This window comes from Callospermophilus lateralis, chromosome 3 (genome assembly GCF_048772815.1).
Source record: "Callospermophilus lateralis isolate mCalLat2 chromosome 3, mCalLat2.hap1, whole genome shotgun sequence".
NCBI classification, from domain to species: domain Eukaryota; kingdom Metazoa; phylum Chordata; class Mammalia; order Rodentia; family Sciuridae; genus Callospermophilus; species Callospermophilus lateralis.
Window position 1 is genome coordinate 168,780,251 of NC_135307.1, and position 27,890 is coordinate 168,808,140.

At 44.2% G+C, this 27,890-nt stretch overlaps 1 protein-coding gene across 1 annotated transcript; it reads left to right on the plus strand.

Annotated features, from left to right (window-relative positions):
* The first annotated feature begins 9,317 nt into the window (after positions 1-9,317).
* Positions 9,318-16,838, plus strand: Prokr2 (prokineticin receptor 2). Its single transcript, XM_076848971.2, has 2 exons — positions 9,318-9,775; positions 16,142-16,838. Exons 1-2 carry the CDS (start codon positions 9,318-9,320, stop codon positions 16,836-16,838), a joined length of 1,155 nt encoding a protein of 384 aa, XP_076705086.1.
* Positions 16,839-27,890: the final 11,052 nt, after the last annotated feature.

Consider the following 27,890-nt stretch of genomic DNA (forward strand, 5'->3'; position numbering starts at 1 on the left):
TGTCCCGTCCACAGCTGACTGGATCAGGGGATACTAGGGCTGCCATATATTGTTGTCTGGGCTGTATACTGCACAAGGAGAAAAGTGAGTGGGCACAAAAAAAACTGAGTTGGGTGCCCAGATAACACAAACACACCTCTATTAGTGGTCACACTGGGTTAAATGCTTGCTCCAAGCCATGTTTATTGAGTTCTCTTTCCTAGGTATTGGAGATTCCTGGACTTTAAAATTGGGAAGTCTGGCCCAGAAACAAAGAAAAGGAGATGTGGAGGCAGGGTCCCCAGAAAGTGGAGACACTAGATGCAGGGACGACCCTCTGTGGTTCCAGCCTGAGTCTTGACTTGATTCTGTCTCCAGATTCCCTTCCTCAGCTGGGATTGGTTTAAGTGCATTTCTGCTTAGGAAAAGCTATTCCCAAGGCACCCTGAGATGGGTCGTCTGAGTCCTGTGCCTGGCCTGTGTAACTTCCCCTGATGTTCCTCTACTCATGAGGCCCCTGATATAAGCAAGACTCACCAACTTAACTTTCTCCTAAGGAAGACTTTGTGCTGGTTAACCATTTGGCCAGAAGGTTCTTAACCAGTTGCTTGACTATTAAAAACCTTTATGCAAAAATATTTGTTTTAATTCATTCCCCAATTAACTTTTCAAAAACATTGAATGTGTCAAAATGAAATGTTATCGTTGTGTCAAATATCCGTATATAACATTTTGGTTTTCTTTTGTGTATGTGTATTCTTTGTTACCCAGGTAATCCGTGTCTTCTATGGTCAATTTTTAAATATACATATTAAAAATTCCCCCTCCAATTTCATAATTGGGATATAATCCCTCTAACACAGGGTAGTTTCTCATTTCTAGGTTTTTTTCTCTCTCTGTCACACACACACACACACACACACACACACACATATACACGTCTAAAATATCTGGATTTTAATCAGCATTTTGTTACAAGATTGTTCTCTTGTAGAGCCTGCCTGCCTTAATGTGCCATTTTAATTTATAAGTTTTTAAAGTGAGACTAAAACACTTGGGGGAAATCATTACTGGGGTACCTATATGAACAACCATCAGGCCCAATGAGGGGGCTGTGCTGGCGTTGAGGCGATGCTGTGTCATTCAGTTCTGTGAGTTGCCAGACTTGACTAAACCAGTCCAACTGTCTAATAATCCCCCTTAGAGTGTTAAAGTACTGTCTGCAAAGGAAAAAAGAAAAAATAGTTTTCTCTTTTAAGAACACTTTCTGCTTTAAGAAAAATGGCTAGAATCACTATCTTAAGACACGTAAAGTAGAAATCAGCCCCCAGCCTGGAAAACTCAAGCCCACCAGATGGCCTCAGAAAGGTTGATCAGATTTGAAAGGTGACTGGAAATAAATCGAGAGAGGCTGAATTTAGAACTCAGGGCAATTAGATATCCACTGAAGCAGATTGAACAAGTCAGCCAGAAACACCAGCAAAGTTGTAGTCTGAACTCCAGCTCTGCAGGTTTCAAAGCAAAAAATCTTTTATGGGAATAGACACACAAAGGCAAAAATAACAAAAATAAGCAGAGGACTTTTATCATCTTCACTTCCTAGCTGTCTTTGTCCCATTTCTGTAGCTATAACAAAAACCTGAGACTGAATAATTTATAAAGAATAGAAGTCTATTTGGCTCACAATCTGGAGACTGGGAAGTCTAAGGGTATGGCCCTGGCATTTGCTTAGCATCTGGGGAGGACCTTCTTGCTGCATCGTAACATGGCGCAGGGTGTCACACGATGAGACAGAGCAAGTATGCCAACTCAGTCCCTCCTCCTCTTCTTCTAAGTGCTATGATGGAGGCCTCACCCTCATGAAGTCATCTAATACTAATTACTTCCTAAAGGCCACCTCCAAATTCCATTAACATGTGAATTGGGGAGTTCAGTTTCTAACAATGAACTTTCAGAGGACACCATAAAACAGTAGCACTACCTTTCATGGTTTATAACATGATTTACTTATAGTCTTTCATTTTAGCTATCTCTTGTCTACCTTCTCTTCTCTTTCTTCTACTCCAACTGCTTGAGGTTCTCTGTTGGAAGGCTGCGTCTCCGCCAATGAAGACTGCGTGTCTGCACAGGGCCTCCTTCAGCCTCTACCCCTGCTTCACTGTGCAGACGCCCTGCGGCCCCTAGGGACCCTGCCTGTGACCTAATCCCTGTCATTTCTTCCTAAGGTTCCCTTATGGTGCAGAGCTGGCATCCCATGTGGAAGAGCACGCAGGACCAGGAGACAGGGCTGGGAGTGGGTGTGGAGTTCTGAGGGCACAAACCCTGCCCCAACTCTTACCCACCACCCCTTCAACAACCACCACCTAGAACAACAGCACTAGTGGTCCATGCCCCAGGATGACTTTGTTTAGGGACATCTGTTATTTATCTCTTCCACTGAAGAAGTTTATGATGGGAGGAGTAAGGTTTTGGAACTGTAGTCCTCTTCATTCCCAATTCAAGCCAAAGGAATTAAAAAAAAAATGTGTCACCAGCAAGATAATGTGAGGCTGCAGTCTACTGTGGTACCTTCTGGTACTTATCCCTATAAAACTGTTTCTGGAGTTAAATGTTAGTTGCCTTTTGTTTAAAAAAAAAAAAAAAAGAACTATGACTCAGGTCATTTATAGGCTATATAGTTTCTCCAAGTCTACAACCAGTTTTCTGAACAAGCTATAACTTTGGATAGCCTGGTACCTCTCACCTTCCCCACCCTGGCTCCAGATTAGCTGCATCCCAGGATGCACCTCGCAAAGCCTTTCAAAGCCTTGAAAAGTGTGTTACAGAAAGCTGTGATTCAAAAACAGCATACTGAATTTGTCACTAAGTGTAACTTTCTTTTCCTGGTGTGTGTGTGTGTATGTGTGTGTTAGAAACATTTCCAACTAGTAGAGGTATTTGTGTGTGTGTGTGTGTGTGTGTGTGTGTGTGTAGGTGTGTGTGTGTGTTAGAGACACTTTCAACTTGTAGAGGTATTTTTAAAATACATATCAAAACAGAATCAAATATAAGGGAAAAAGCCCCAAACTGAATTTTTCTCTTTCTTTTGTTTTCTTTCTTTTTTTTAAGAAAGAGCCAGCTACAGTACAGCATACCTGTAACCCCAGCGACTCTGGATGTTAGGGCAGAAGCATTGCAAGTTCAAGGCCAGCCTGGGCAACTTAGTGAAACTCAGTCTCAAAATGAAAAAAATAAAGAGTTCCGGATGTAGCTCAGTGATAGAGCATTCCTGGGTTCAACCCCTAGTCCACCCCACCACACTAAAAAAGAAAAGAAAGAAAAGTATTCACACAACCTTGGCTGATACAGGGCATTACAAGCAAGAAAACAAAACACCACTGTGCTGGAAAGATGTTCTGTTGCTTTGAAGCAAAATTCATTAAGCTCCACTACTTATAGTCGGTGTTTTCCATCAGGGTGTTTTTAGTTTTCACATTGGTTTATGTGGGAACTTTCGTAAAGAATGAACACTCAAAGAAGCCAGGGAACTCTTACCAACATGCAGGATCAGAACGTACCTGCATAGGGCCCAGGCACGAGTATTGAGAAAGTTCTTGATGCACACTCCAATCTGAGAATTGCCACTCCGGTCAGCACAATACCATGCCATCTGCTGGCATGTGCTTAGCAGCCAAGCAAGCATGGATCCTGGGAGCTCATTCTTGTCCCACTTTGTTCAGTTCTTGCTCTAACAGCACTCTCCCCAACCTCCCAAGGCCATCACCTTGCCCTTAGAGCTGAACCTCCAAAACTGTGAACTAAACCTCCTTTCTTTACTAAAATACCCAATCTCAGGAATTTTGTTATAATAACAAAGCTTGACCAATTATGGGAGTGGCAATGAAAACACTCAGGTTTAATATTTTCAACATATTATACCTATTCAAATTTTTGCTGTTAATACCTCTAAAGTAGATTTAAATATATAATTTCCAAGCCCCATATTAAAGCCTCCTTTTCTCAACCATCCATTTTCCTCACACTCAGTTGCTCCAACCATGACCTCTCCTCTGAGTAAATGCAGCAACTCCAGCCTGTACAGTTTTTCTTTCTTCCCTTTTTCTTTACCCTTTCCCTCAGCACTTTATTACCTAGTTTGGCTAAGCCTCTCCCACCAAGAAAGATTTCAGAGAGAAGAGAATTGGAGCTGGCAACTCGAGAACTCTCTTTGACCAGAGTGGGAAGCTCATTAATAATTTTTATTCTGTCTGACTAAGGAATCTCCACTTCCCTACTTCTTGCCAACTTTGTCAGCCAAAATGGGGACATAACATTGCCTCCAATTATGCAAAATCCTTAGCCCTAAAAATCCTACTCACCCCCAGATTTCTCTGAGCTCACCCCCCAGTTTAGCCTATGAACTCCAGTGTTAATCCTACTCATTCAAGGCAACGTCCCTCTGCCACCCTCTTGTAGCAGCTGTGAGGGGTTGATGACCTGCCCCATGTCCCTTCTGCCCACCTGAATTAACTGGTAGGTGCAGTTCTTGGAACTCTGATACCTCCTACCCAAGTCTTGAAGCTCTCTTCTTTTCACCCACAGGAAAACTGTCCATCAGTGAAGGTATAGGAATCATTCAGTGGCTGAATGTCCCAGGCTCCCTGTGCTGTAGTGGACAATCAAGAGGCAGGTTCCACATAGTTTCTCAGGCAGAGTGAGCCTCGGGTAGCCACAGCATTCCCTGCTCATTAGCACATCATGCCTTGGTTTTTCTCCCTTCTCTGCCTCACTTTCCCTCTACCTTCCTTCTGCTTCCCAGGATCAACTCCTAGTAAATTACCTGCATTCAAATCTTTGTCTTGGAGTGTCAGTGGGTAACCTGAATGAACTAAGACAATTCCCTGTAGCACTTTGTTATATTGTCCTCATTGTCTCCCTGGGAACTTCTTGGCCATCCCCAGGTAAAACCCTTACTCTGCTGTGGGTAGTGTGTTAGTCAGCTTTCTAATGTTGTGATCAAAATACCTGACAAGAATAACTTAGAGGAAAAGTTTATTTGGGCCCACAATTTCAGAGATTTCGTCCATGGTCAGTCAACTCCATTGTCCTGGGTCTGAGATGGGGCAGCACATCAGAGCAGGAGGGCATGACAGAGGAAAGCTGCTCAGCTTATGGCGGGTGGAAAGGAGAGAGGGAAAGGGAGAGGAAGAGAGGGAGAGAGTGGAGGGGGAGAAAGAGAGAGAAAAAAGTAGGGGAGCCGAAGACAAGATATAGTCCAAGAGTATGTCCCCAGTAAGCTACTTCCTTCAGCCCTGCCCCACCTGTCTATAGTAAGCAACCAGTAGTCCATCCAAATTATTAATCCATCAAACAGATTAATCCACTGATGAGGTTATAGCTTTCATAATCTAATAATTCCTGCATTACCTAACACATGAACTTTTTAGGTGACATTAAAGATGCAAACCATAAGAGATAATCAGAAATTCAATTTATTAAAATGACACTTATAGGTTTCCAGATTGCGTGCAATCAGCTTAATCATAACTGTATCTTAGAGGGTTCCAGGAAAGCACTTTTGAGCAGAAGGTCCCCAGGGTCATTTGCCCCATAAAAAAAAAAGGAGGATGGGCTTAGTCCAGAAAGGGTAAAGCCTTTAGCTGAAGGTGATATATCTGCTAAAAGTCGTCAAAAGACTCTGTCAGGGCTCCCCTGTCATTCTTACTCCTAATAACCCACATCTGGAGGTTGTCCTCACCATCCACAACACCCACCAGCTGGCAGCCCCTCCTTTGAGGACAGCAGAAAGCTGGGTCTCCTGTTTTTGATCTTACATGGGTAGATAGATGTTTTCAGAAAGGCAGAAGAATGGGGTTAACTCCACACAAAATAGGAAGGACAGAACTCCAGTTTCCAGATCATCTATCCAGGAATTTTAAATTGGCAGCCCAGTGGACTATATTCAGTCTGTGATATGTTCTCCTTGGCCAACAGACGGTTTTTGTTTTCTTTTTACTAGCCCAACAGAGTAATTAACAAAGTTTGCAAATTCCAGATTCTCTTGAAAACCAGGAAGATCTGGTGAAGTGGAGTCCAGATTTTGCCTGTCAATCACAATGGGGAACCCCTTAGACCTTCAGTCTCCTACCACAGCTTGCAGCTCTAAATCTGTATACTCAGTTCTTCCCAACGACTGGGCCTTGAATTCGCAGCTCTAAAGTTTAACCCTAAAAATTCTAAGGATGAGCAAAAGTTGTCTAAAGCCCAAGTCTGCTGAAGGCAAAGTGGCCAGAGCCTACCGACCGGAGTCTGAGAGGCCTGATTGGAATTGACTAAATAGCCAAAGAATCTGACAGTGGTGGTGATGGTAGATTTTGGGTAAGGACATGAAGGTTGGATCTTTTTGCAGGGCCAGTTGCCCCCTAATCCCAGCTTCCTCCCCGGGGTGGGGATAGGAGGCCTCCTCCTCCATCACCACTGCATAAGGTCCGTGTTGCCTCTACGAAGATGAGGTTGCAACTGAGTTTGCAGCAGGCGCAGATGCTAGCACTCGTCACCTGCAGAAAACAGGGCGCTCTACCTGTGCACAGTCGATTCGGGTCGGGTAGAGGACCGTAGCTGGGTGCAGAGAATAGGAGCCGCACAACTGACAATAGTGCTCATCTGCGGAATCGCTCCACTGACACCTGGCTACTGAGGGTACGAAGGAGTAGAAAAACCCCAGTGAAGGGAGGCCCCCACAACCTGTGACCCCAGCCAGAGAGGTCCTGCACCCAGAGCACACTAGTCCCCGCGAGCGGCGGGGCGCGGGAGCAGATCGCCCACTGTCTGCCCAGGGTTGAAGGCAGGCGGGGGCACCCTAGGGCGGAGCGAGGGCGGGACGCGCAGGGCCGGGTCCGAGGTGTTAGGAGGAGTTGAGGAGGCGGAGCTCCGACTCTGTCGGGGAAACACCGCCACCCGCAGAAGGGCACTGAGGCGCGGGGTCTAAATAGGGACAACACTCGCCTCGGCAAGTGCTAGTCCGGATCCCCAAGGCGGGAACCAGAGACCCGACCCGCGTCCACTCACCCTAAGACCCTCGTTCGGCCGCCAGGACCTCAGAGTGCCCCAGGAGAAGAGGTGCAGAGGTAGGTAAACGATCGGATCCGCGCACTGGGAAGACGGGTTGTGTTCCTGCCGCCCGGACAAGGGGCTCCGACGCCCGCTTTCTTCCTCAGGGCTACGCGGGCTCCTTAGACTCTTGCCATTCCCGGGATGTGGCCATCTGTCCCCAAGCTAGCGATGTGGTTCGGGGAAATGCCCTCTGGGTCCTCCAGGTTGGCAGGAGACCGTAGGCTGGGATTGGGGGCTGCGGGCGCGGGCGAGCGCCAAATTGCAGGGGGAGGTCTCCTGCAGAAAGGTGAGCAGAAAAGAGCCAACCTCTCTGATAAAATCCTCTCGCCCCTCATCGTCCCCTCGCCAGTCCCAACCCCCCACCCCGAGTTTTCCGCGGTCCCGCAGCCCCCCTGGCTTTGTTTCTCAAACATGAATTTTTTAGTTGATTCCTGCCCGGGGCGGGGCGGAGTCTTCGGACACCGCGTGGCAGCGTTGGGGACGGGAGGGGGTGCTGGAACGGGATGATCCCCCGCGAGGGGTACGTCCCTCGAAAATGCGATGGGGACAGGGACTTGTCCCCGCTCGGGGCATGCGCCTCTTCCTTGGGTCTGGAGGCTGGAGCGTAGAAACCCGGCAGGACTCCTGCTTCTCTGTCCGCAGCCGACCGGAGTCTTCAGGGATTGGAATTCCGCGTGAAAGGCAAACCGAGGGAGGACGCCCCGGCTGCAGACGCCTCTGTGAGTTGAACCTCACCTGTCGGGGGTTTCTCCACCTCAGTCTCACGGCAGGCGGGAGCTCCATAGGTTATAGTATTCCTGCCACAACTACGACTCTTTTCCTTGCCAGGGTGACAGTTCCTGACCCTTGCTCCCGTCCTGCCTTCCCAGGGGCGGACAAATTTCCCTGACCCATTTTGTCGCTTTTTGCTACCAGCATCCATTGGCCCCCACACTTGGAGTGGTTTCCAGGTGTGCCGAGAGGTCTGGGAGGAAAGCGTTCACCTCTAGTAAGACAGCTCCCTTTCTGCGGACACTAGGGTCCTGGTTCTTTTCCCAGACACTCAGCAACTCCTTGTACCCTGTGCTCTCCTATCTCCTGAGGGCTGATGCTTCAGAGATTGTATTTCCTCTAGGAGGCTCCTTCATTGGACTTTTTCCAGTGAAGGGCAGACAGTTCACCCTGAGCCCTCTGGGGCTTGACCTTCTACTCCCCCCCCACACCTTCACCCCTGGGGGCTATTTTCAGTTAAGTCTTGGGGCAGCCATCCTTTTCCGAGGACAAAGACCTTCAGGACAGGGTGTGGTGCCTTCTACTCAGGGTGACTCTGGGGTGGGGAACTGGAAACCTGGTGAAGGCAGGAGGGAGCAGATCCAAAGTAGTGGGACCAAGGTGGGGAGATAGAAAATTCCTTCTAGAGCTGGTTCCCAAGGATCAGGGGAATTTTCTCTTCCCCGCCTACAGCATCTAGGTGGGGATCTTCATTCATTCATTCATTCAACAAATTCCTATCCAGCTCCCCAACGGTACCCCCTGCCTATGCAGGATCTGGACTGGATAGCAGGAGTTTGGTTAACAGGAAAGTTAGGGCTCTGAGAGCATGAATCACTGGTCCAGGATGACTCAGCCTATCCATATGAAAATGGTTTTGGTGATTTCCAAGTCCCTGGTTTGGCTAGACCAGAGGGCTCTGTGCCCTGCTTTGGAAGAAAGACCCTATTCCTGGCTAATAGATGGTGCAACATTGTGGATAACATAGAAGCCTGGGCAATTGCCTTGAGAAACTTCCAGAAGACCTGTGGGAGCTGATGAGGGGTGGGTGGATAAATTAGACATCAAACCAGCACTAACCCCTGGGAAAAAGACAAAAGTGCACATTTTTCTTGGGTGTCTCTGGCAAGTCCAATCCACCTTGCATTCAGTCCTTTCTAATAGCTGCAGAGGTGATAGAGGGCATCCCAGCTTCTAGATCTCATGCCTTCTCTCCCCTGCACCCTGAGTAGTTCTGTCTACAGGTAGGCAGTGGGTTTGGTGGGTGTGTATCTGGGGAACCCTGGAGGAATGCTACCAGATATTCTTCATTCTCCTGTGATCCACTGGTTGTGTCTCCTTCCAGAAACAAGATGGTGTATCACCTCTGCCCAAGGATGTGAGCAGGGTACTAGGCTCAATCACATCTTCTGTGACAGCAGAAGATCTGGACCCCCCAGCTCAGAGTGCTGTATTCCCTACACTTCCCTCATACCACTCCATCTGCAGGCATCACCATGGCAGTGCAGAACAGAAACACTAGTTTTGCTTCCAACTTTAGTCCACCCCACGACCATGCCTCCTCCCTCCACTTCAACTTCAGTTATGGTGATTATGACCTCCCTCTGGATGAAGATGAGGACATGACCAAGACCCGGACCTTCTTTGCAGCCAAGATCGTCATTGGAGTGGCACTGGCAGGCATCATGCTAGTCTGTGGCATTGGCAACTTTGTCTTCATTGCTGCCCTTGCCCGCTACAAGAAGCTGCGCAACCTCACCAACCTGCTCATTGCTAACCTGGCCATCTCCGACTTCCTGGTGGCCATTGTCTGTTGCCCCTTCGAGATGGACTATTATGTGGTACGTCAGCTCTCCTGGGAACATGGCCATGTGCTGTGTGCTTCTGTCAACTACCTGCGTACTGTCTCCCTCTACGTCTCCACCAATGCCCTGCTGGCCATCGCTATTGACAGGTGAGGCCCTTGGCAGGGGTATAAGGCAGAAGCCAGCTAGGCTGCCATTTTTCTCACTTCAAATTAGACAGGTTTGGCACTACTCCAGATTTGAATGTTCATTGATCTTTTGAGGGGCAAGAGGAGCTTTTGTTTCTTTAGCAGTGTTCTGTTCCCCCAAATGTGAGCAAATATGAGGCTCCTGAATCCCCCATCCTGAATCTGACCATGCTCTCTCTGAATCTGCTTTAGATGCAAGCATATCACATTAACGACAGCCTATGGCATCAAACACAAAGTCAAAAGCAGAAAATTCAGACAGCTGTTACTTAGACGTCAAGGGAGGGTTAACTAAGGAAGTTTGCAGTCAAGACAATGCGCACCAAGTTTTTCCTGTAGCCAGATTGAACATTTCCATCACCTAGAAAATGCCTGTGCCCTAACCAGTCTACTCCCCCAACCCTAAGCAACCAGTGATCTGATTGTTATCATCCTAATTTAATTCTGCCTATGCTTTAACTTCCTAAGAAAAGAATCATCGCTTGTTTTTAGTGATTTTGTTGCAGAGCTGATTTTAAAATGAGATAGCAGGATTTGTTTGCAGAAAAGAAAGACATGCTTGCTTTTGTTCTTTTGCATATATCCATGTGTGCTCATTTGCATGTATTTGCATGAGATGTTCCAGAAGTCCTTGCTCTATTGTAAATGTATAAGGTTAAATTTATCACATCTAGTGACAAAACTTATACATGTGCAATTTATGTGAACAGTTGCAGCCCAGTATCAGATCACCAGTGGCTCTGTTTGAGAGGGACAGTTGATGTCTTGTCTTCTTGCTTACTATCCATCTTCTGAGCTATGCTGAGACTCATTTTGATAAAGATGCTGGATCATCTTTTTTCCCTTTTGTCTTCTTTCAACTCTTCAATTTTTCCCATTTTCTCAGTGCTGTTTATAGGTTTGCTGTCCTTTGTAATCAACCAGTTTATTATTCTTCATTTATGTTGTAATAAAATACACATACAGGTACAAGATGCATCTTCCTTTTATAGAATATCTGAAGGAAAAACAATTTTATTACAACTCTGAGGTTCTCCAGGCCTGAAACCAGCCTTTGTGGAGTGGGCACTTACCAACCAACTGCACAAAACTCCCCAGGGAAAATGGCAGAAGGTAGCATCTGATGCAATGATACAGAGTCAGATTCCTGGGTCCCACTCCAGTCTCCTGGATGGGAATCCCTCGCACTAGGTTCCAGGAATCTGAATTTTTATTCAATTTCTTAAGTGATTCTTTTTTTTTTATTGGTTGTTCAAAATATTACAAAGCTCTCTTAAGTGATTCTTATGCTTACTAAATGATAGTGATCACTATTCTCATCCCTTGTCCCATTGTAACCTTGTCTTCATGATGTTGATTTTGTTTGTCTGTTTTTTAAACTTTTTATTTGTTCTGATTAGTTATACATGACAGAAGTATATTATGCACTTTGATATATCATTCATAAGCGGGATATAATTTCTTATTTTTCTGATTGTACATGTTGTAGAATCACATTGGTCATGCAGTCACATATGTACATAAGGTAAGGATGTCTGTTTCGTTCTACTATCCTTCCTACCCTCATACCCCCTCCTCTTCTTTCACTGCCCTCAATCTAATCTGAAGTAACTCTATTCTTCCCTAGCCACCCCTACCTTATTGTGAATTAGCATCGGCATATCAGAGAAACCATTCAGCCTTTGGTTCTTTGGGATTGACTTATTTTGCTTAGCATTATATTCTCCAGCTCCATTCATTTACCAACAAATGCCATAATTTTATTCTTCTTTAAGGCTGAGTGATATTCCATCATATATATCACATTTTCTTTATCCATTCATCTGTTGAAGGGCACCTAGGTTGGTTCCATAGGTTAGCTATTGTGAGTTGAGCTGCTATAAACATTGATGCGGCTGTGTCACTGTAATATATCTATTTGTAACATTGGAGTTTCTTGGGACATGATCACCCTGTTACAACAGACAAGGGAGAAGTTCTTTCCCATCCCAAACCAACTCTTCCCCAGGCAGCCTGCCAGCTCCATCAGCAGTGTCATCACTTTTCTGGTCCCCAATCAGGAAAGTTACCATCACCCTTTGCCTTTATCCCCCCTCAATTCCTACCCACTCCACCCTTTGTGTTCAACCCTACACCAACTCCTGGCAATTCTCCCTCTACCCTCATTCCTTATCAAGTTATGACTGGTCCATGATGATGCTCTTCTGACTTGTCTTTTGCCCCCAGAGGCTCTTGGCTCTGCCCTGATATCCATACTCATCCATATGAAGCACCAGAATATCACTATTGAGGGATCTTCCTAAGACATTTCATTGCTAATAAAACCTCTAGAAATTCCAGTGTCTTTAGGATACACGCCAAATCCTGAGTCTAGTATTACAGGGCATTTATGATCTGATGCCAATCTGTCTTTCCAAACTCAGGCTGTGTATGAAGATACAGATGGTCTTTTCCAAAAGATAATATATTTTAAGCACAATAATTAGGTCTGCAATGTTTCTGTCTCCACAGAGCCTTATACCTGTGTCTTAATTTGGGTTGTTTTCACTCTGAGATAAGGATACTTGTGCATGTAGCACCAGGAAGAACCTATAGGAAGGTGGAAAGTGAAATAGGAAAGGAAAACAGTCAATACAGGATACATTGTTGAACAAGTTTCTACTATGGGTAACTAGAGCTTATCCCTGCTGAGAAACCCTTAGAGCCAGTAGATCACAACTCAGACATCTCCCAGGAGTGGGCAGTGAGAGGGAGCTGGGATATTTGTACACCATTACTCATAAGGCCTTGCTGAGGACTGCTCTAGGGATGCTGTTCAGGGAGCCAAGAGGAATCTGGAAGCCTGAGAAAGCCTTTAGACAAAGAAATGCAGGTGTATTGGCAGGTACAAGTGAACAGGTATGCACTGACATGATAACAGCAAAGGGATATGAATGGGGCACTGACTGTATCTGCTGCAACCTGGTAGGTGCACAGTGGGTTGCTGGGCCCTGCTGTATGTCCAGACTATGGATATGGAAACACAATGTAGAAAAGACACAGTCCTTGACGTCAGGGAGCTTTTCTTCCAACAAGAACTAGCATTTATGAGACATAAAAGAATAATCGAGAGATTCTGATACATAAATGCTAGGGGTTTTTTTAAAGGAAAAGTTCTCTGAAAGGTTTACTCTTTTTTATTTGAATTATTCACTGTGGCCTATTTGTACATGCACATAACATAATTTGGTGAATCTCATTCCCCAGTGAGTTTATACTTACACTTCCTGATAGAGGAACCAGCCAGACCGGGAGGCTTTTCCACTGGGTGCAAGAGGAGCAGTTGAGATACATCTGGCAAGAACAGGGGAACTCATAGCTAGGCTTTTGGGGTCCCATAAGGCTCAAAGATATAAAGGCAGCATGTGGAAATTCAAGCCTCAAAATACAAAAGCTTAATAAATAGCGCCCCTCTGAGCCATCAGGGTCTAGACCAATTGAAAAATGAGGTAAATGATAAGAAAGTTGAATAGAAAGCTCTCATCTTTGTCCTGATGATACTGATTTTGGAAGACAGGGTTTGTATCTGGGAGCTTGGGGGATACTTCATCCGCAACCCCAGAATTAGAGAGACCTACATACCCTGGGAGAAGTACACATCTCTCTGTTGGTACTTTCATTTGCCTCTAGGACAAATATGCCTGTTCTACTATGTAGAAATATCATAAGGGCCACCTGGTGCCATTTGTGTATGTTGCAGCTAGAGAATAGCCAGGTCTATGCAGAAGAGGTGCTATTTCAAGTCACAGAGACTTGAAGAAAACCACTGATCTTAAGAAACACTTCCAAGCAGATAGATGGCAACAAACACCTTGCAGATGTCTCTTGCCAATGAGTAAACTGTGGGAAATGATCAATGTAAGTAAAGTACTATAGCTTCCAACATGCATTATGTATGTTCACTTTCTTGAAACCTAAAAAAAAAAAAAATCCTGAGAGATTGTCAATAACGTTATTATGATCCCCATTTCATAGATGATGAAACTAATTCTCAGGGGTATAAATGATTTATCCAAGTTCACAGCTTGGAGCCAGACCTTCCGAATAACCTGCAGGCTAATAGTGTTCCTTTCTTTTCTATTTGAATTTTGAAACATCCCATAGAATGAGGAAAGTGTTACAAATGATAAAAAACTTGAATTTAAAAGACAACAACAGAATAAGCAGGAATGTGTGGAAATTTCATTTGGCATTGGTTATTGAGATACTGTCCGTGATAGAACCAGAAAGCTATTAAGTTCTGAATTTGTCTTGCTTTTCATAAGGACTTTGGATTAAGTGTGGTAGGCAGAATAATTCCTCCCCCCCCCCCGCCAAAAGATAACTACATCCTGTTCCCCAGAACCGTGAGCATATTACATTACATGCCAAAAGGGAATTAAAGTGGCAGATGGGATTAAGGTTGCTAATCAGCTGATCTTAAAATAGGGGAATTTTACTAGATAATCTAGGTGGGGCCAATGTAATCACAAAGGTTCTTAATTGTGGAAGGAGGCAGAGAGTTAATGTCAGAGTAATACAAAATGAGACAAACTCAGCTTGCCATTGCTGGCTGTGAACAGGGAAGGGGTCATGGGTCAAAAACTATAGGCAGCCCTGGAAAAGGAAACACACACACACACACACACACCAGTCTTCTGACCTCTAAAAACTGTAAGATAATCAATTGTGTCACTTCAAGCCATTATATCTATAGGCATTTGTTATAGCAGCAACAAAAAACTAATTCTTTCCCCGTCATTACAAAGAGACAGTGATTGTGAGATGTCCCTGCTCCAGGTGAGGGTGAGCCAGCCCATTTGCCCCTCTCTTTAGTCCCGGGAGGCTTATCCACTCAGGACAGTCATACAGGTTCACATGGCAAGGCCAGATCAAATGCTGTGCGGAGAGCTCCAGCAACAGCCATGCATATTAGTATATCCAGGTGAGGTGCAGTTAGTGGTTGTGATGGATCCAGCTTCATCCTGGATATTCAGAAAGTCACAAACTTGGGGGTAACCATGCTCTCATGGGATCTGCTAGTGAAATTCAATGGGTTAGAGCCAACAGTAGACAAGGAGCAGACAAGAGAAGGTGAAGCAAACTTGTAGCAGAAATACTGTCAGGGACGGGAAGCAGTAACATGGAAGGAAGCCTCCATAGTCAAATCAGACACTTGGAAAGGTGGTCAAAGGGTCTGGTTTACAAAGGAAAAGGAAGTTGCATCCAATTTTCTACAGGTAGCTTCCTGCCCTTAACCCCACCTGCCTCAATCTTCAGTATGGGGCACATGTTTATTTCCATGGCTGATTTCTTTCTTTTCTGACCCTTCTGACGTTTATCTTTCTCCATTGTCTTCTACCACTCAATCCTGCACAGAAGTGATTCCAGGGCACCCAAATATCTAAATAGGTTGTCATTCGTTCTCTCTCTCTGGAGAGAAGATATTCAATCTGCACAGCTGAGCTCACTTTCTACAAAAGGTTCCGACTTCTTTCCTGGGCAATGTGGTTCATCAGAAAGAGCAGGGATCAAGACTTATGGTATTGTGGTAGCTTCATATACCTTCTCATTTGAACATGAGGTGACCCAGGGAGGTGAGTGTAAAAGCTTTTGTACCAGGGGCCTGAATTCCAGTGCTTGCCTGATTCTAGCTTGAGCAAGACATTTACTTCTCATCAGGGTTCTTAGTTTCATCACAAACCCACCCCTACTCTCCTGTTTCTGTAATGCAGAGTAATATCTGGTGGTGGGGGCTGGAGGAGAAGGAAAAAGTTCTTGTCCACTACCTAAGAAAGGCGCCGACCTCTCTCGGAGGTGCCCAGCCCTTCTTCATCTCTAAACCATGAGTTATTTAGAATGAAGAGCTTTGAGAGCATTGTATTCTTGGGCAGAATGGCTTGAAACCCAAGGTAGAATAATAGGAGCATAAATAATAATAGACCACATGTATTTATTGAACACCTACAATACAGGCTACGAATTATTATCATATTTAACCTTCACAGCTACCAGCAAAGCAGGTGTCGTTTGATTCCGGGTTGCATTTGAGGAAATGAAACTCAGAGAGATTGGGTAATTTGGGTCTGGAAAGCCATAATTTATTCAACATATTTGACCTGAAACCTGTGCTGTTTCCACTAAACCACGCTACTATTCCAAATGCAAAATGATGTTGCTAAATGAGATGAAGCTGATTAAATTTGGGTAATGAGTACATGGGAATTCACTGTGTTCGGAATTAGTGAAAAAAACGATCATTTTCCAAGCTGTGACATATTATGATTGTTTGCTGTCTTTCCTCACCAGATATCTTGCCATCGTTCACCCCTTGAAACCACGAATGAATTATCAAACCGCCTCCTTCCTGATTGCTTTGGTCTGGTTGGTTTCCATCCTCATTGCCATCCCATCAGCCTACTTTGCAACCGAAACCGTCCTCTTTATTGTCAAAAACCAGGAAAAGATCTTCTGTGGCCAGATCTGGCCAGTGGATCAACAGCTCTATTATAGGTCCTACTTTCTGTTTATCTTTGGCCTCGAGTTCGTAGGGCCTGTGATCACCATGACCCTGTGCTATGCCAGGATCTCCCAGGAGCTCTGGTTCAAGGCCGTCCCTGGGTTCCAGACAGAGCAGATCCGTAAGCGACTGCGCTGCCGCCGAAAGACAGTCCTGGTGCTCATGTGCATCCTTACAGCCTACGTGCTGTGCTGGGCACCTTTCTATGGCTTCACCATTGTGCGCGACTTCTTCCCCACTGTGTTTGTGAAAGAGAAGCACTACCTCACCGCCTTCTACGTCGTCGAGTGCATTGCCATGAGCAACAGCATGATTAACACTGTGTGCTTCGTGACCGTCAAGAACAACACCATGAAGTACTTCAAGAAGATGATGCTACTCCACTGGCAACCCTCTCACCATGGGAGCAAGTCCAGTGCTGAACTTGACTTCAAAACCAGTGGGGTGCCTGCCACTGAAGAGGTGGATTGTATCAGGCTGAAGTGATGTGGTAGTGTTACACAACAGAAAACCCAAATCCAGTACTCAGAGCATCATCAATCAAATTCGCAGCCTGCATGGAAAAGAACAACTATATTCATGCCCTCCTGTCTTCAAAGAGCTAGATGCTTCGAAGTCATAACAAATAATGAGGCTGGACACAAACCACAGCCCAGACATTTACTGATATCTGCTGATATCATTAGCCTGCTGAGTACACCATCACAACCATAAGAGCAGACACAAGTAGCAGCAACTGACATGGACTGAATATCTACTGCGAGCAAACCACACCAATGAGATTAGACAGAGACAACAGGATTGTCCTACCTACTGTGTACAAAGACATTTAAAAAATCAAAATGGCAGAAGTTATCAGAGTCAACAAACTACATCCAGACATATAGATGACTGGGAAGAGACCACCAATAGTATCTGGACTCCCCCTCCATGATCCCTCATTCTGTATCGTATCTGAACAGGAATGTTCAAAGCCATAGAATAAGGCATTTAGACATAATTAAAATGTAAGGATAAGCCCATCAGTATGGAGTCTATAGCCTCAACCTAGCTCCTACTATCTCCTGATATGTTCTCCAAGATTATGGCTGCCAAAGAAGAATTTTTCTTGCAGTTCATCCAGCCTTATGGCCCTCCTACAATGGTGTAATGTCGAAGGAGAGAACTAAAAAAAGTCTTACTGATGGGGCTGGAATCTCATCACTCTATTGGGTGAAGATGGTCAATCGTGAGATGAGGAATACATTCAGTTCCTTACACTTCAGTGTAAAGGATTTCAGGGGCTCTGGGGCCCGAAAGAAAGAGCACCAAAAAACAAAAAAAAAGTGAAGGTTGCCACTGGTAATAAACATAATCTGTGTGGCCATTTGGCTAAAACCCGAATCATTTTTGGAACATACTCTCTTTTACAAAAGAAGCTCTGCTCGGAACCCAAAGACCAGACCAGAGTTCTAGGTCTCATGTGAGCTACCAGTTTCCTGTGTGGATGTCTCATTTTGTTTTAATGATATGGAAATAATCAAAACTTCTGCCTTCCCTGCCACTGGGTGAGCCCACTGAGGTTCCAGCATGTGAACATGATTTGAACTATACACGTGAAAGGAATGAATAAGTAATATTGAACTGGTGGTTTGGAGGGAGTTGTTTAGAAACTCCATGCACTGTGGTTTATTAGGGAGAAACACCTGCACCTTTTTATCTCTGTTCTTTGGACGAGTGACCCTTGAACTCTTTTCACAGAAACTCATCTCAAGTGGGGCAAAAAGGCATCCCTGCCTGTAATTCCAGCAGGTGGGGAGGCTGAGGCAGGAGGATCAAGGGTTCAAAGCCAGTGGCAAGGCACTAGGCAACTCAGTGAGACCCTGACTCTAAATAAAATACAAAAATAGGACTGGGGGTGTGGCTCAGTGGTCAAGTGCCCCTGAGTTCAATCCCTGGTACCCCCCCCCGAAAAAGGCACCCCTGTCCCAGGATATAATCAAGAAAATGTAGCCTCTCAGCATCTCCATGGTCTTAGAAGTGTTGACAGTCTTTCCAGCATGTTGTCCTCAGCACACCACAGTGCTGCATTAATAGAATTTCTGAATCCATTGTTATTACTATACAACTGTGATGATCATATATATGTATCCTCATTTCTTCCTGACTCATACTGAAGCAGAGACTGTACAAATGGTGCCTGGTTTGAGATTGAACCATCCATACTTGGTTGATTCCAAGTTTTCTGAGGAGAAGGAATTGTTTAGTTGCTTATTTCTTTTTTCCCATATTTTTGAATTGGTGCATTATAGTTGTATATAACAGTGGGATTTGTTGTTACATAGTCATACATGCACACAATCTAACGATATATTTTGGCCAATTTCATTCCCCAGTATTTCCCCCTTTCCTCCCCTCCTCCCTCCTCTAGTCCTTTTCCTCTATTCTATTAATCTCCATTTGATTTTCATGAGACCTCCTACTTGCTTGTTTCTTAAAATTATTTGTTTGGTTTGTTTTTCCAACGACAAAGTGCCAATCAATTGTTTTCTATCACCACCCCGCAGACTTATCTTCAACCCAATCATTGTACATTTAACAAAATGGAGTCTCACCATATCAAAATAGTTTATAAATTCCGATTTCACCAAGTTTCACAGTGCATTCCAAAGCCAAGCAAGGAAGCATGGTGGATTATCTACATTTTTACAATTGTAATGCTTTAGCTTTCCTGGATGAGGTGGCACACATCAATAATCTCAGCTATCTCAGAAGGCTGAAGCAAGAAGGTCCCAAGTTTGAGACCAGCTTGGACAACTTAGTGAGATCCTGTCCCAAAATTTAAAAATGAAAATAAAAAGTGTTGGGGATGTAGTCCAGTGGTAGAGTGCTTACCTAGCATGCATGAGACCCCGAGTTCAATATATTTGCCATATATCAGTCAACAAGATTCATCTCTTTTTTCCCTTTGTATTTTAAAATGTACCATCCTCCTTTCACTTTAACTGAAAAAAAATCTTGTAAACATCAGTGTGTATTTGTGATTTGCCAGTGAATAAAAGTGTTGTGTTGTTATTCAATGGAATAATTAACATATGAAATCCTAATCACAGTGTTTGTTTCCCTGCTAATGTTTCATATCATGTTAGTATATTTAGATATTAATGAAGCAACAGCCATTTAAACAGCTCAACCCTGAAACAGAGACAGAACTTGGCAAAGACGTTTTTGGAGCAGTGGAAGCTCATACCAGCAACCAGACTCATCTCTGTTACATCTCTCAAGCTCATTGCCCAGGACTGTGTTCTTGTGTGCAAATAAGCAGGGAACCACTATACTGTGTCCATGTTACCCATTAGTTTTAAAATGACCTTGTTTGTTTAAAAGTTTATTGCTATTTGCATGGAGACTGTTTCTCTCTCAATCCAAAATTAAGGTAATAAATCAATTGTATTTGTGTCTTTTCTTCTCAAGACTAATTAACGGCAAGTGTAAGATACACACACACACACACACACACACACACATATATACATTATATACATATATATACATTAAAATGTATATACACACATGTGTATACACTCATTTATCCCTTTTATTATATATTGAAAATTTTGTCTCCTTTAGCAGAACAGATTCATTTTTCTCATTCAGAACAAGAAAAATGAAGTAAGTTGCCTCTCAAATTGGAGAAATTAAAAGATGACTTTAGGCCCTCAGGCATGAAAAACAATTCCAGAGTTAAAAGGAAGAATGTTAAAAAAAAAAAAAAAAAGGAGAATGTGACATGTGGAAAGTGATTAGAAAACTTAAAATGAGTTCTGTTTTTACCAGAAACATCCTCCCAATTTAACCATTCTCTATCCCTTGGACTCAAGAGGAGACACGCGCATGTGCATGTACACACACACACACACACACACACACAGGATACCAGACCAGGAAAGGCCTTTTTCTTGGGGTAATGAGGTACTGGGGACTAAACTCAGGGGCACTTGACCACTGAACGACATCCCCAGCCCTATTTTTGTATTTATTTAGAGATAGGGCCTCACGGAGTTGCTTAGAGCCTTGCTTTTGCTGAGGCTGGCTCTGAACTTGTGATCCTCCTGCCTCAGCCTCTCGAGCCACTGAGATTACAGTGCACCCAGCTAGGAAAGGCCTTTTAGTGCACATAGCAACACATGTTGGAGCCAAAACATTGCCCCAAGATTTGAACTCTGGGCCAGTGAACAGTACTCAGAGACTATGTATACCTGAGCCCAAAGGAGTGGACTCTCACTTAGAATGCTTAAAAAGACATTTAAATGGTATCTGGCCTCCCAGGAAAATCTTAAGCTGCATGGAAGATACCTTTCCTCTCTCTGGTGGGCCAAGAATACATCCCATCCAAGGAACTTTATGATCTAGAACCCAGGATTCCAGGTAAACCAGAGAGAATTCCACCAGGACCACTCCACTGCTCCTTCCTTTCTTTTCTCCTTAAATGTCCTTGGGGCTATTTGCAAGTAATGCTAGAGCCCTGTTGGGAAGTAGATTGAGATGAAAGGCAAACTGGCCCTAGGGAAAGTAGTCAGTTGAGATGGGATATGTTTGCATTCAAAGACAAGAGAGGTCTGGGTCACCCAAGACAGAATATGCAGGCTTCACACAAGCTACTACTGGCTAGCCTGAGCAGTGGTCATTCCCCATGCTTCTCAGGAACCAAATGCTCCCAGTCACAAGGTCAGTATTCCTCCTAAGGTATACCTATCTCTTGGGGTTGATGGTGCCCTTTTGAAGAGTAGCACAAATACATCTTCTGTCTCTGTTCCTTCCCTGATAGAAGTTTTGGCATATGGACACAAGAGGGACCAGGACATAGAAATCCTGGTATGTCCAGTGGTAGTGCCACTAAATGGGATACATGCCTTTTGCTAATCTTCATCTTCCTTCTCAACCCTTTGCTAGGAGAAACATCAGGAACCCAGGCTGTGTGTCAGCAGGGCAGCCTGGATTCCCATAGAAAATGTCTTTATTGCTTTCAAGCACAGCTTAACTTCGCTTCTCCAAATAGCAGGAATGTGAACACACTAATCACCAAAGACTGTAATGACTGCAAATAACTCCTGAGAGGCTCAGTAGATCAGTCATCAGTGTCTTTGGCTATTGAGTCCCTTTTTCCTGAGGCCATCAGGCATGCCAATAGTTTGAAATGCAACTTTGGTCAATATAGATAGATGTTCTTGGTAATTTGGTGAAACCTTATCTCAAAATTTAAAAAAAAAAATGAAAAGGACTGGGGATGTAGCTCAGTGGTAAAGTTTCCCTGGGTTAAATTCCCAATGAAAGAAAGAAAGGAAGGGAGAGAAAAAGAAAAATGTGTCTGGCACCTTCTTCAGATACAACAAACTAAAGGGGGTGAAACTGTTTCACTGAAACTTAAAAAAAAGTTAACACTGAACAGGGAATTAGACAGTGAGCTTTGCCTCCAAGAAGTGGGAAGTCAACCCTTGGACAGAAAGCCATACAGATGCAATATCCTTGCATCCCTTTGTTGAGTGCTTGTACTGAAATTCCACATGTGATTGTCAGGCTAAGAGGAAAGAATTCAGTTCTGGAATCTCACTTAACGCTGACTTTGGGTTCCCAGCTCTGGATCTATGTTATAGTTTAGATCTTGAATGTCTCCTGAAGAGCTCATGTTTTGAAAGCCCAGTCCCCAATACAGCAAGATTCAGAGGTAGTAGGGTGTTTAGGTAATCATTAGGGCTATTACCTCATAAATGGATTAATCCATGTGATGTATTAATAATTTGAATGGACTACTGGGTGGTAACAGCAGGCAAATGGAGCTTAGCTGGAAGAAGCATATCACTGAAGGCATGCCCTTCCCTATCACCTATCTCTCTCCCCTGACTCCTGCTTCCTGTTTGCCATGAAATGAGCAGCTTTTCCTCTGTCATGACCTTCTGCCATGATATTCTGCCTCATCTCAGACCAAAGGAATGGAGCTGGCCAATCACGGACTGAGACCTCTGAAACCATGAGCCAAAATAAACTTTTTCCTCTTCTAAGTTGTTCTTGTCACATATTTTGATCACAGCTATGGGAAACTGACTAACACGATCTAGCTTCTAGGCAGGATCCCAACATAATCCTTGTACTGAACTCAAGACACAGGATGGTCCAATAGGTGGACAAAACGGTCTTTTGTCATTCATACATACTTGAATACATCCTCATTATTCTTGGATTCCATATTCATGAATTTGCTCACACACTAAAATTTATTGATAACCCAAATCAATATTCATGATGCTTTCACAGTCATTCATGTACACATATTAAATAGTGAAAAATCTGGCACATGTTCCCAGCTGAGGTGGAACAAGTTGATGCTCTGCCTTCCTAGTTCTATCATAGTCTAATTCTTTTCAAGGTCTATTCAGTGTCACACCTTTTGCACTTTTGTGCTTCTCCTTGGTGATTTCACTGTTTAAAATGTCCCTCAAGTGTACTGCTGAAGTAATGTTTGGTGTTCCAAAGTACAAGAAGGCAATGACATTCCAGGCATAGGGCCACATATCTGTAACCCCAGTTAACTGGTGAGGCTGAGGCAGGAGGAACCCAGGTTCGAGGCTGCCTTGTGCAACTTAGTGAGATTCTGTCTTAAAATAAAATTTTAAAAGGGCTGGGATGAAGTACAGAGGTTGATCACTTGCCTAGTATGTGTGAGGCTCTGTATCCAATCCTCTTTATCAAAAAGAAAAGAAGGAGGAGGAGGAAGAGGAAAAGAAAAAGGAGGAGGAAGAGGAGATGATGTCTTCTAAGTTGTTCTTGTCACGTATATTTTCTTACAGAGAAAATAGGTGTGTTAGAAAAGCTTCATTCAGGTTTGAGTTACAGTGGTGTTGGTCACAAGTTCAGTGGTAATGAATCCATAATATATATATTAAATAATGAATCTTTGGACAGAAACACATAAAACAACGTTATGCATTGACTAGGGGACAAAAATGTTGTGACCAGTAACTTGCAGGAACCTAATTAACCCTGTGCTTCCCTTAGGAGCAATCGTTCAATGTTTGGTAACTCGGTGTTCAAGATATACTTATAGAACATTACTGTGAAGAATGAGAAGACTGTAATCTCTCAAATTCAAACCTTGTTTGTCATGAGACACAACTTTGGACACTACCTAAGGAAAACCATATGGTCTAAGATTTTAATTGACCAAACTGTCACTTTTTGCGGCTTCTCTGCCGCCCCTCTTTCCTACCCAAGTCTGCCACTTTGATGCAAATTGAAACCCTCTGGAAAGGAAGGCCTGTGAAGAAAATGCACACATATAACCAAACCACAGCCCACGCTTTCTGGGGACCATATGTCTTTAGGAGAACTGCTTCCCCCACCCACTTAAACACTTGAAAGCTACAGCTCATCTGTTCTATAGCATTGCTATGAACAGGGAGAAGAAATCCACACACCCTCCCTATTCCAAACTGGAAAGGAGAGTAACCCTTGGCTAAGACTTTAATTGAGCTTTTATGTAGCAATTGCAAAGCTTTTTAGAGTCAGTCTTTGCCGAGCCGAGGGAATAGTTATTAAGAAGTAGTGCTATTTCTTACTCCCAGCAGACCCAGGTGCACCACGCAAGAAGATTGAGACAAAAGAAAGGAGCCAGCGATCTTCCACGTCAAAGTGTGAAGTTCAACTCCACTGAGGAAATGTGGTCTTGAAAATCATGGGGTGAGAAGGAAAATGTTATTCTGGCTCGAGGGTTGCAACTTTCTCTGACAATCACCATTTGTCTTTGGAGAAAGAAAGAGGGTAAAGGGAGGAAGGGAATGGGCAGTCACATGACTCTCTGCCAATTTCAATATCACTGGAAACTGTGAAGAATGAAGAGGCTTGTAGATGTGGGCGAGACCTGGAAGAAAGAGTTAATCCTGGGCTGCCCTCTGGGCCCTAGACTGTGAAGAGCCACCTCCCATTCCCCCAAGACACTCTCACAGACAGAGCCTCTCAGCACCAGGGAAAGCAGGGTTGGGAGGTGAGACAAATCCCTGGAGAAAGCAATAGTTTTTCTAAAAAGAAATGTGAGTGGGGAGCTCTGGGATGAGAATTAAAGAGAAATTGGTGCTCGCTTTAAGACAAGAACAAGGTAAATACTTGTATCATCTCTTCCTTTCAACCAGCAGCAGACAGCGAGTGGCCTTACCGTCCTTGGGACTGAAGGTAAGGGAAGTCAGCATAATAAGAGAAGGGGAAAAATGTTACCAAATTAGAAACGAACAATCCATTGTCTTCATTTGTAGATAATATTATCATCTATACAGGAAAAAAAAAACTAGAAAAAAACAAATAGAAATATTAAGAATATAGTGAGGTAGTTGGCTACAAGATCCAGAAGTAAAAATCAATAAAGAACTTGACAAGTTTGAGACAAATCAGGCACCTCTCCCTCCTCCCCTCACAGAAGAATGTCTCCCTGGTTGCAGCACCAGCTGGAACCACAATTATCCTTTGGACCTATGAGATCCAGCTCTCCAAAGTGGGCTCTACCACTGTATCCCCCCAGTTTATTCTACTCTCTTTCTCCCACTCCAATCTGCATCTTTGCTGTCTCAGCAAACCAATTCCACACAAATTAGGATCCTTGGTGCCTTTATTCTCTCTCCATATGCCAGTCAGGGTCTTCATAAGAAATGAATTCAACTCAGCTGGATCAAATGAGCAAACTTGAACGAAGGTACTATTTATAGCTGTGCCTGTGGGGCTAAGGGGACCAATAAGAAGTAATCTGGCTCCTAGAAACCAGCAGAAGACAGTGGGATTACCATCCTTGGGACTGAGGGTAAGGGAAGCAAAGGAATGCAGGAGCCCAGTGAAAGCTGGTCTTTTGGTTAGCCTTTCTGCTTCTGTGGCTAAAGGGTCTGACCAGAACAACTGTAAGGAGGAAAAGGCTATTTGAGGGCTCACAGTTTCAAAGATCTTAGTCCATAGAAGGCCGGCTCCATTCCCTAGGGTTTGAGGTGAGTCTGAACATCATGGCAGGAGGGGGTGGCAGAGGGAAGCAGCTCACATCACAGTGATCAAGAAGCAGAGAGAGGCTCCATTCTCCAGATACAAAATATATACACTGAAGCCACGCCCCAGTTCCCACCTCCTCCAGCCACACCCTACCACTTCAGTTAATCCCATCAGGGACTAATTCACTTATTGTGTTAAAGACTCTTACAGCCCAATCATTTCTCCTCTGAACCTTCTTGCATCGTCTCACACGTGAGCTTTGGGGGGACACCTCCCATCCAAACCATAATAGCTGGAGAGCCAAGAAGCCATTCCCAAAGGGATGGAGCCATATCAAAGCAGCCACTAGAGGCTAGTCCTCTCCTTCTGTCTGCCTTCTAGTCCAGGGACCTCTCATTGGCCAAACCCAACCAGAATCCAGCTGGCAGGGGAGCCTAAATAGTGCCATATACAGGATCACCCTCTGGGGTACAGAGAAGGGCAGAGTATGCACCTGGGTGGAGAGACAGAACAGTAGCCGATACTTTGGGGCAGGTCCTTTATTTCTCCTGCAACCACCATAGCTTTGGCTCTAGCAAGCCCAGACTCCAGCTCTTCTGGCCTCCTATCAGGGAAGTTTCCCTTAAGACCTACGTGAGGTGTCCCCCTGGCATCATGGTTCCCACAATGCCAATTGCTATTCTCACTACTCAGGCATCAGGGAGACCATGACTCTGTCTTCTCCCCATTCCTCGGGGTGAATGAGGATTCCTGGCACTTCTCTATGTCAGGGAGTCACTAGGAACCTCCAGAGAGAGGACAGGGAGGGAATGTCTCCTCCCAGGGAGCTCCCAGTAGAGACAGGCAGGTAGAATGGAAGTAAAAGGGAAGAACATAAGAATGAAGAGCTTAAAGCAGGACCATAGTCCTATTGGTAGGGTTAGTGGAGGGAGATGGTCTCTCCTCTCCTTCCGGGGGTGCCCAACGAGGAGCAGAAGGGCTCAGGCAGCCTTGACAGGGAGGGCCACAGTCACAACCATGTAACAAGTCCCTTCCCTGGCTTGCCTTTCATTCTGTGCAGACCAGGACAGATTCCTGACTACCACCAGGACCCACAATTATCCACCCTTAATATGTGCTTCTGTACTTGCTTCTCATGTTCTTAGTTCCTTCCTCTTCTTTTTTTCAAGTTTATTTATGTCATCCTCATCACTTCTTGTTGTCACCTACTCCCAAATTCACGGCTGTTGCCAATTTCATGACTTAAAAATAGAGTTGCCATAACAACTCTCTTCAAAACTCACCAGCTGGATGCATTATTTAGCAGTTGGCATGTCCCTCCTTGGAAAGACACCTTGGTTAAAGAAGGGATGGTTTTCTATTTTATATTAACACTGACACTCAGGCTTCAGAACCAACATACTCACCATGTCAGGCATATCCATTAGCTCATACAACCCTCTCAACAACTCTCTGAGGTCTGAGTTGCTCTTAGCCTCATTTTATAGTTGAGGAAACTAAGGCTCAGAGAAGTTGAGTGACTTGCTCCAGGTCATATTGCTAGGAGTGGTATTCACATGTGGAAGTGGGACATGTACCTACACAGAAGTGCAGAGTGGAACGGTGGTTACCTGAGCCTGGGAGAAGGGAGAAATTAGGTGCTATATATGTCAAAGAGCACAAAGTTGTAGCTATATAAGATTAATAAGTACAGCTGGATGTGCAGCAAGATGACTATAGTTAATAGCATTGTAGGATACCAAAAAATTTTCTTGAAAAGTAGATTTCCAATGCTCATACTACACAGACACATACACATGCTATACCTTATGTTAACCATGTGGGAGAGGCGATGTTAATTTGCCTGACTGTAATAATCACTTCACTGTGTATATCAAAACATCATGCACATCTTAAATGCACACAATTTTTTAAAAACAAAATGGGACATTAGTCTAAAACAAATATTCTTGCCCCATATATTTAGGTTTTCTCATGTAAATCATTGCAAAGATCCTGAAGTGAAAAAAGAAACATTATAGAGATCAGAATGCCAACCTCCAGGAGATTCTGCTCTTAAACATCCACCCCTCTTCCTACCATGGGAGACCTGGGTCTTGTCCAAATTATAATTCTGCTCATGGCTGGTCATGACCTGGTTGAAGCTGATTCCCCTCTGACTCTCTTCTTTCTTGAGGATTTGGGCTGTTAACTCGAACATCTTCCTTAAGTTCAAACAAAGGGCTGCTTCACTGCTATCATCAAATCAAAATCTGACCTGAAACAGGACTCAAATGTAAGTGGTCATTATTAAATAATAAATTCTTTAATGAATTATAAAAGTAATAAGGAGAAACCAGTAAGAAAGTGGAGGAAGCAGGATGCAGAAGAGGAAGAAGTCATGCAAGGAACACATTTCAGATGGATCCCTAGCCTCAGCCTGCTCCTATGGGGAGATCTGGAACATATACCATGCGTCAGACCGTCTCACCTTGGGCAACTGAGCTTCTGTACTCCCACACCTGTCCTGGCCTAGGAAGGGAGGAATTGGTGAGAATAACA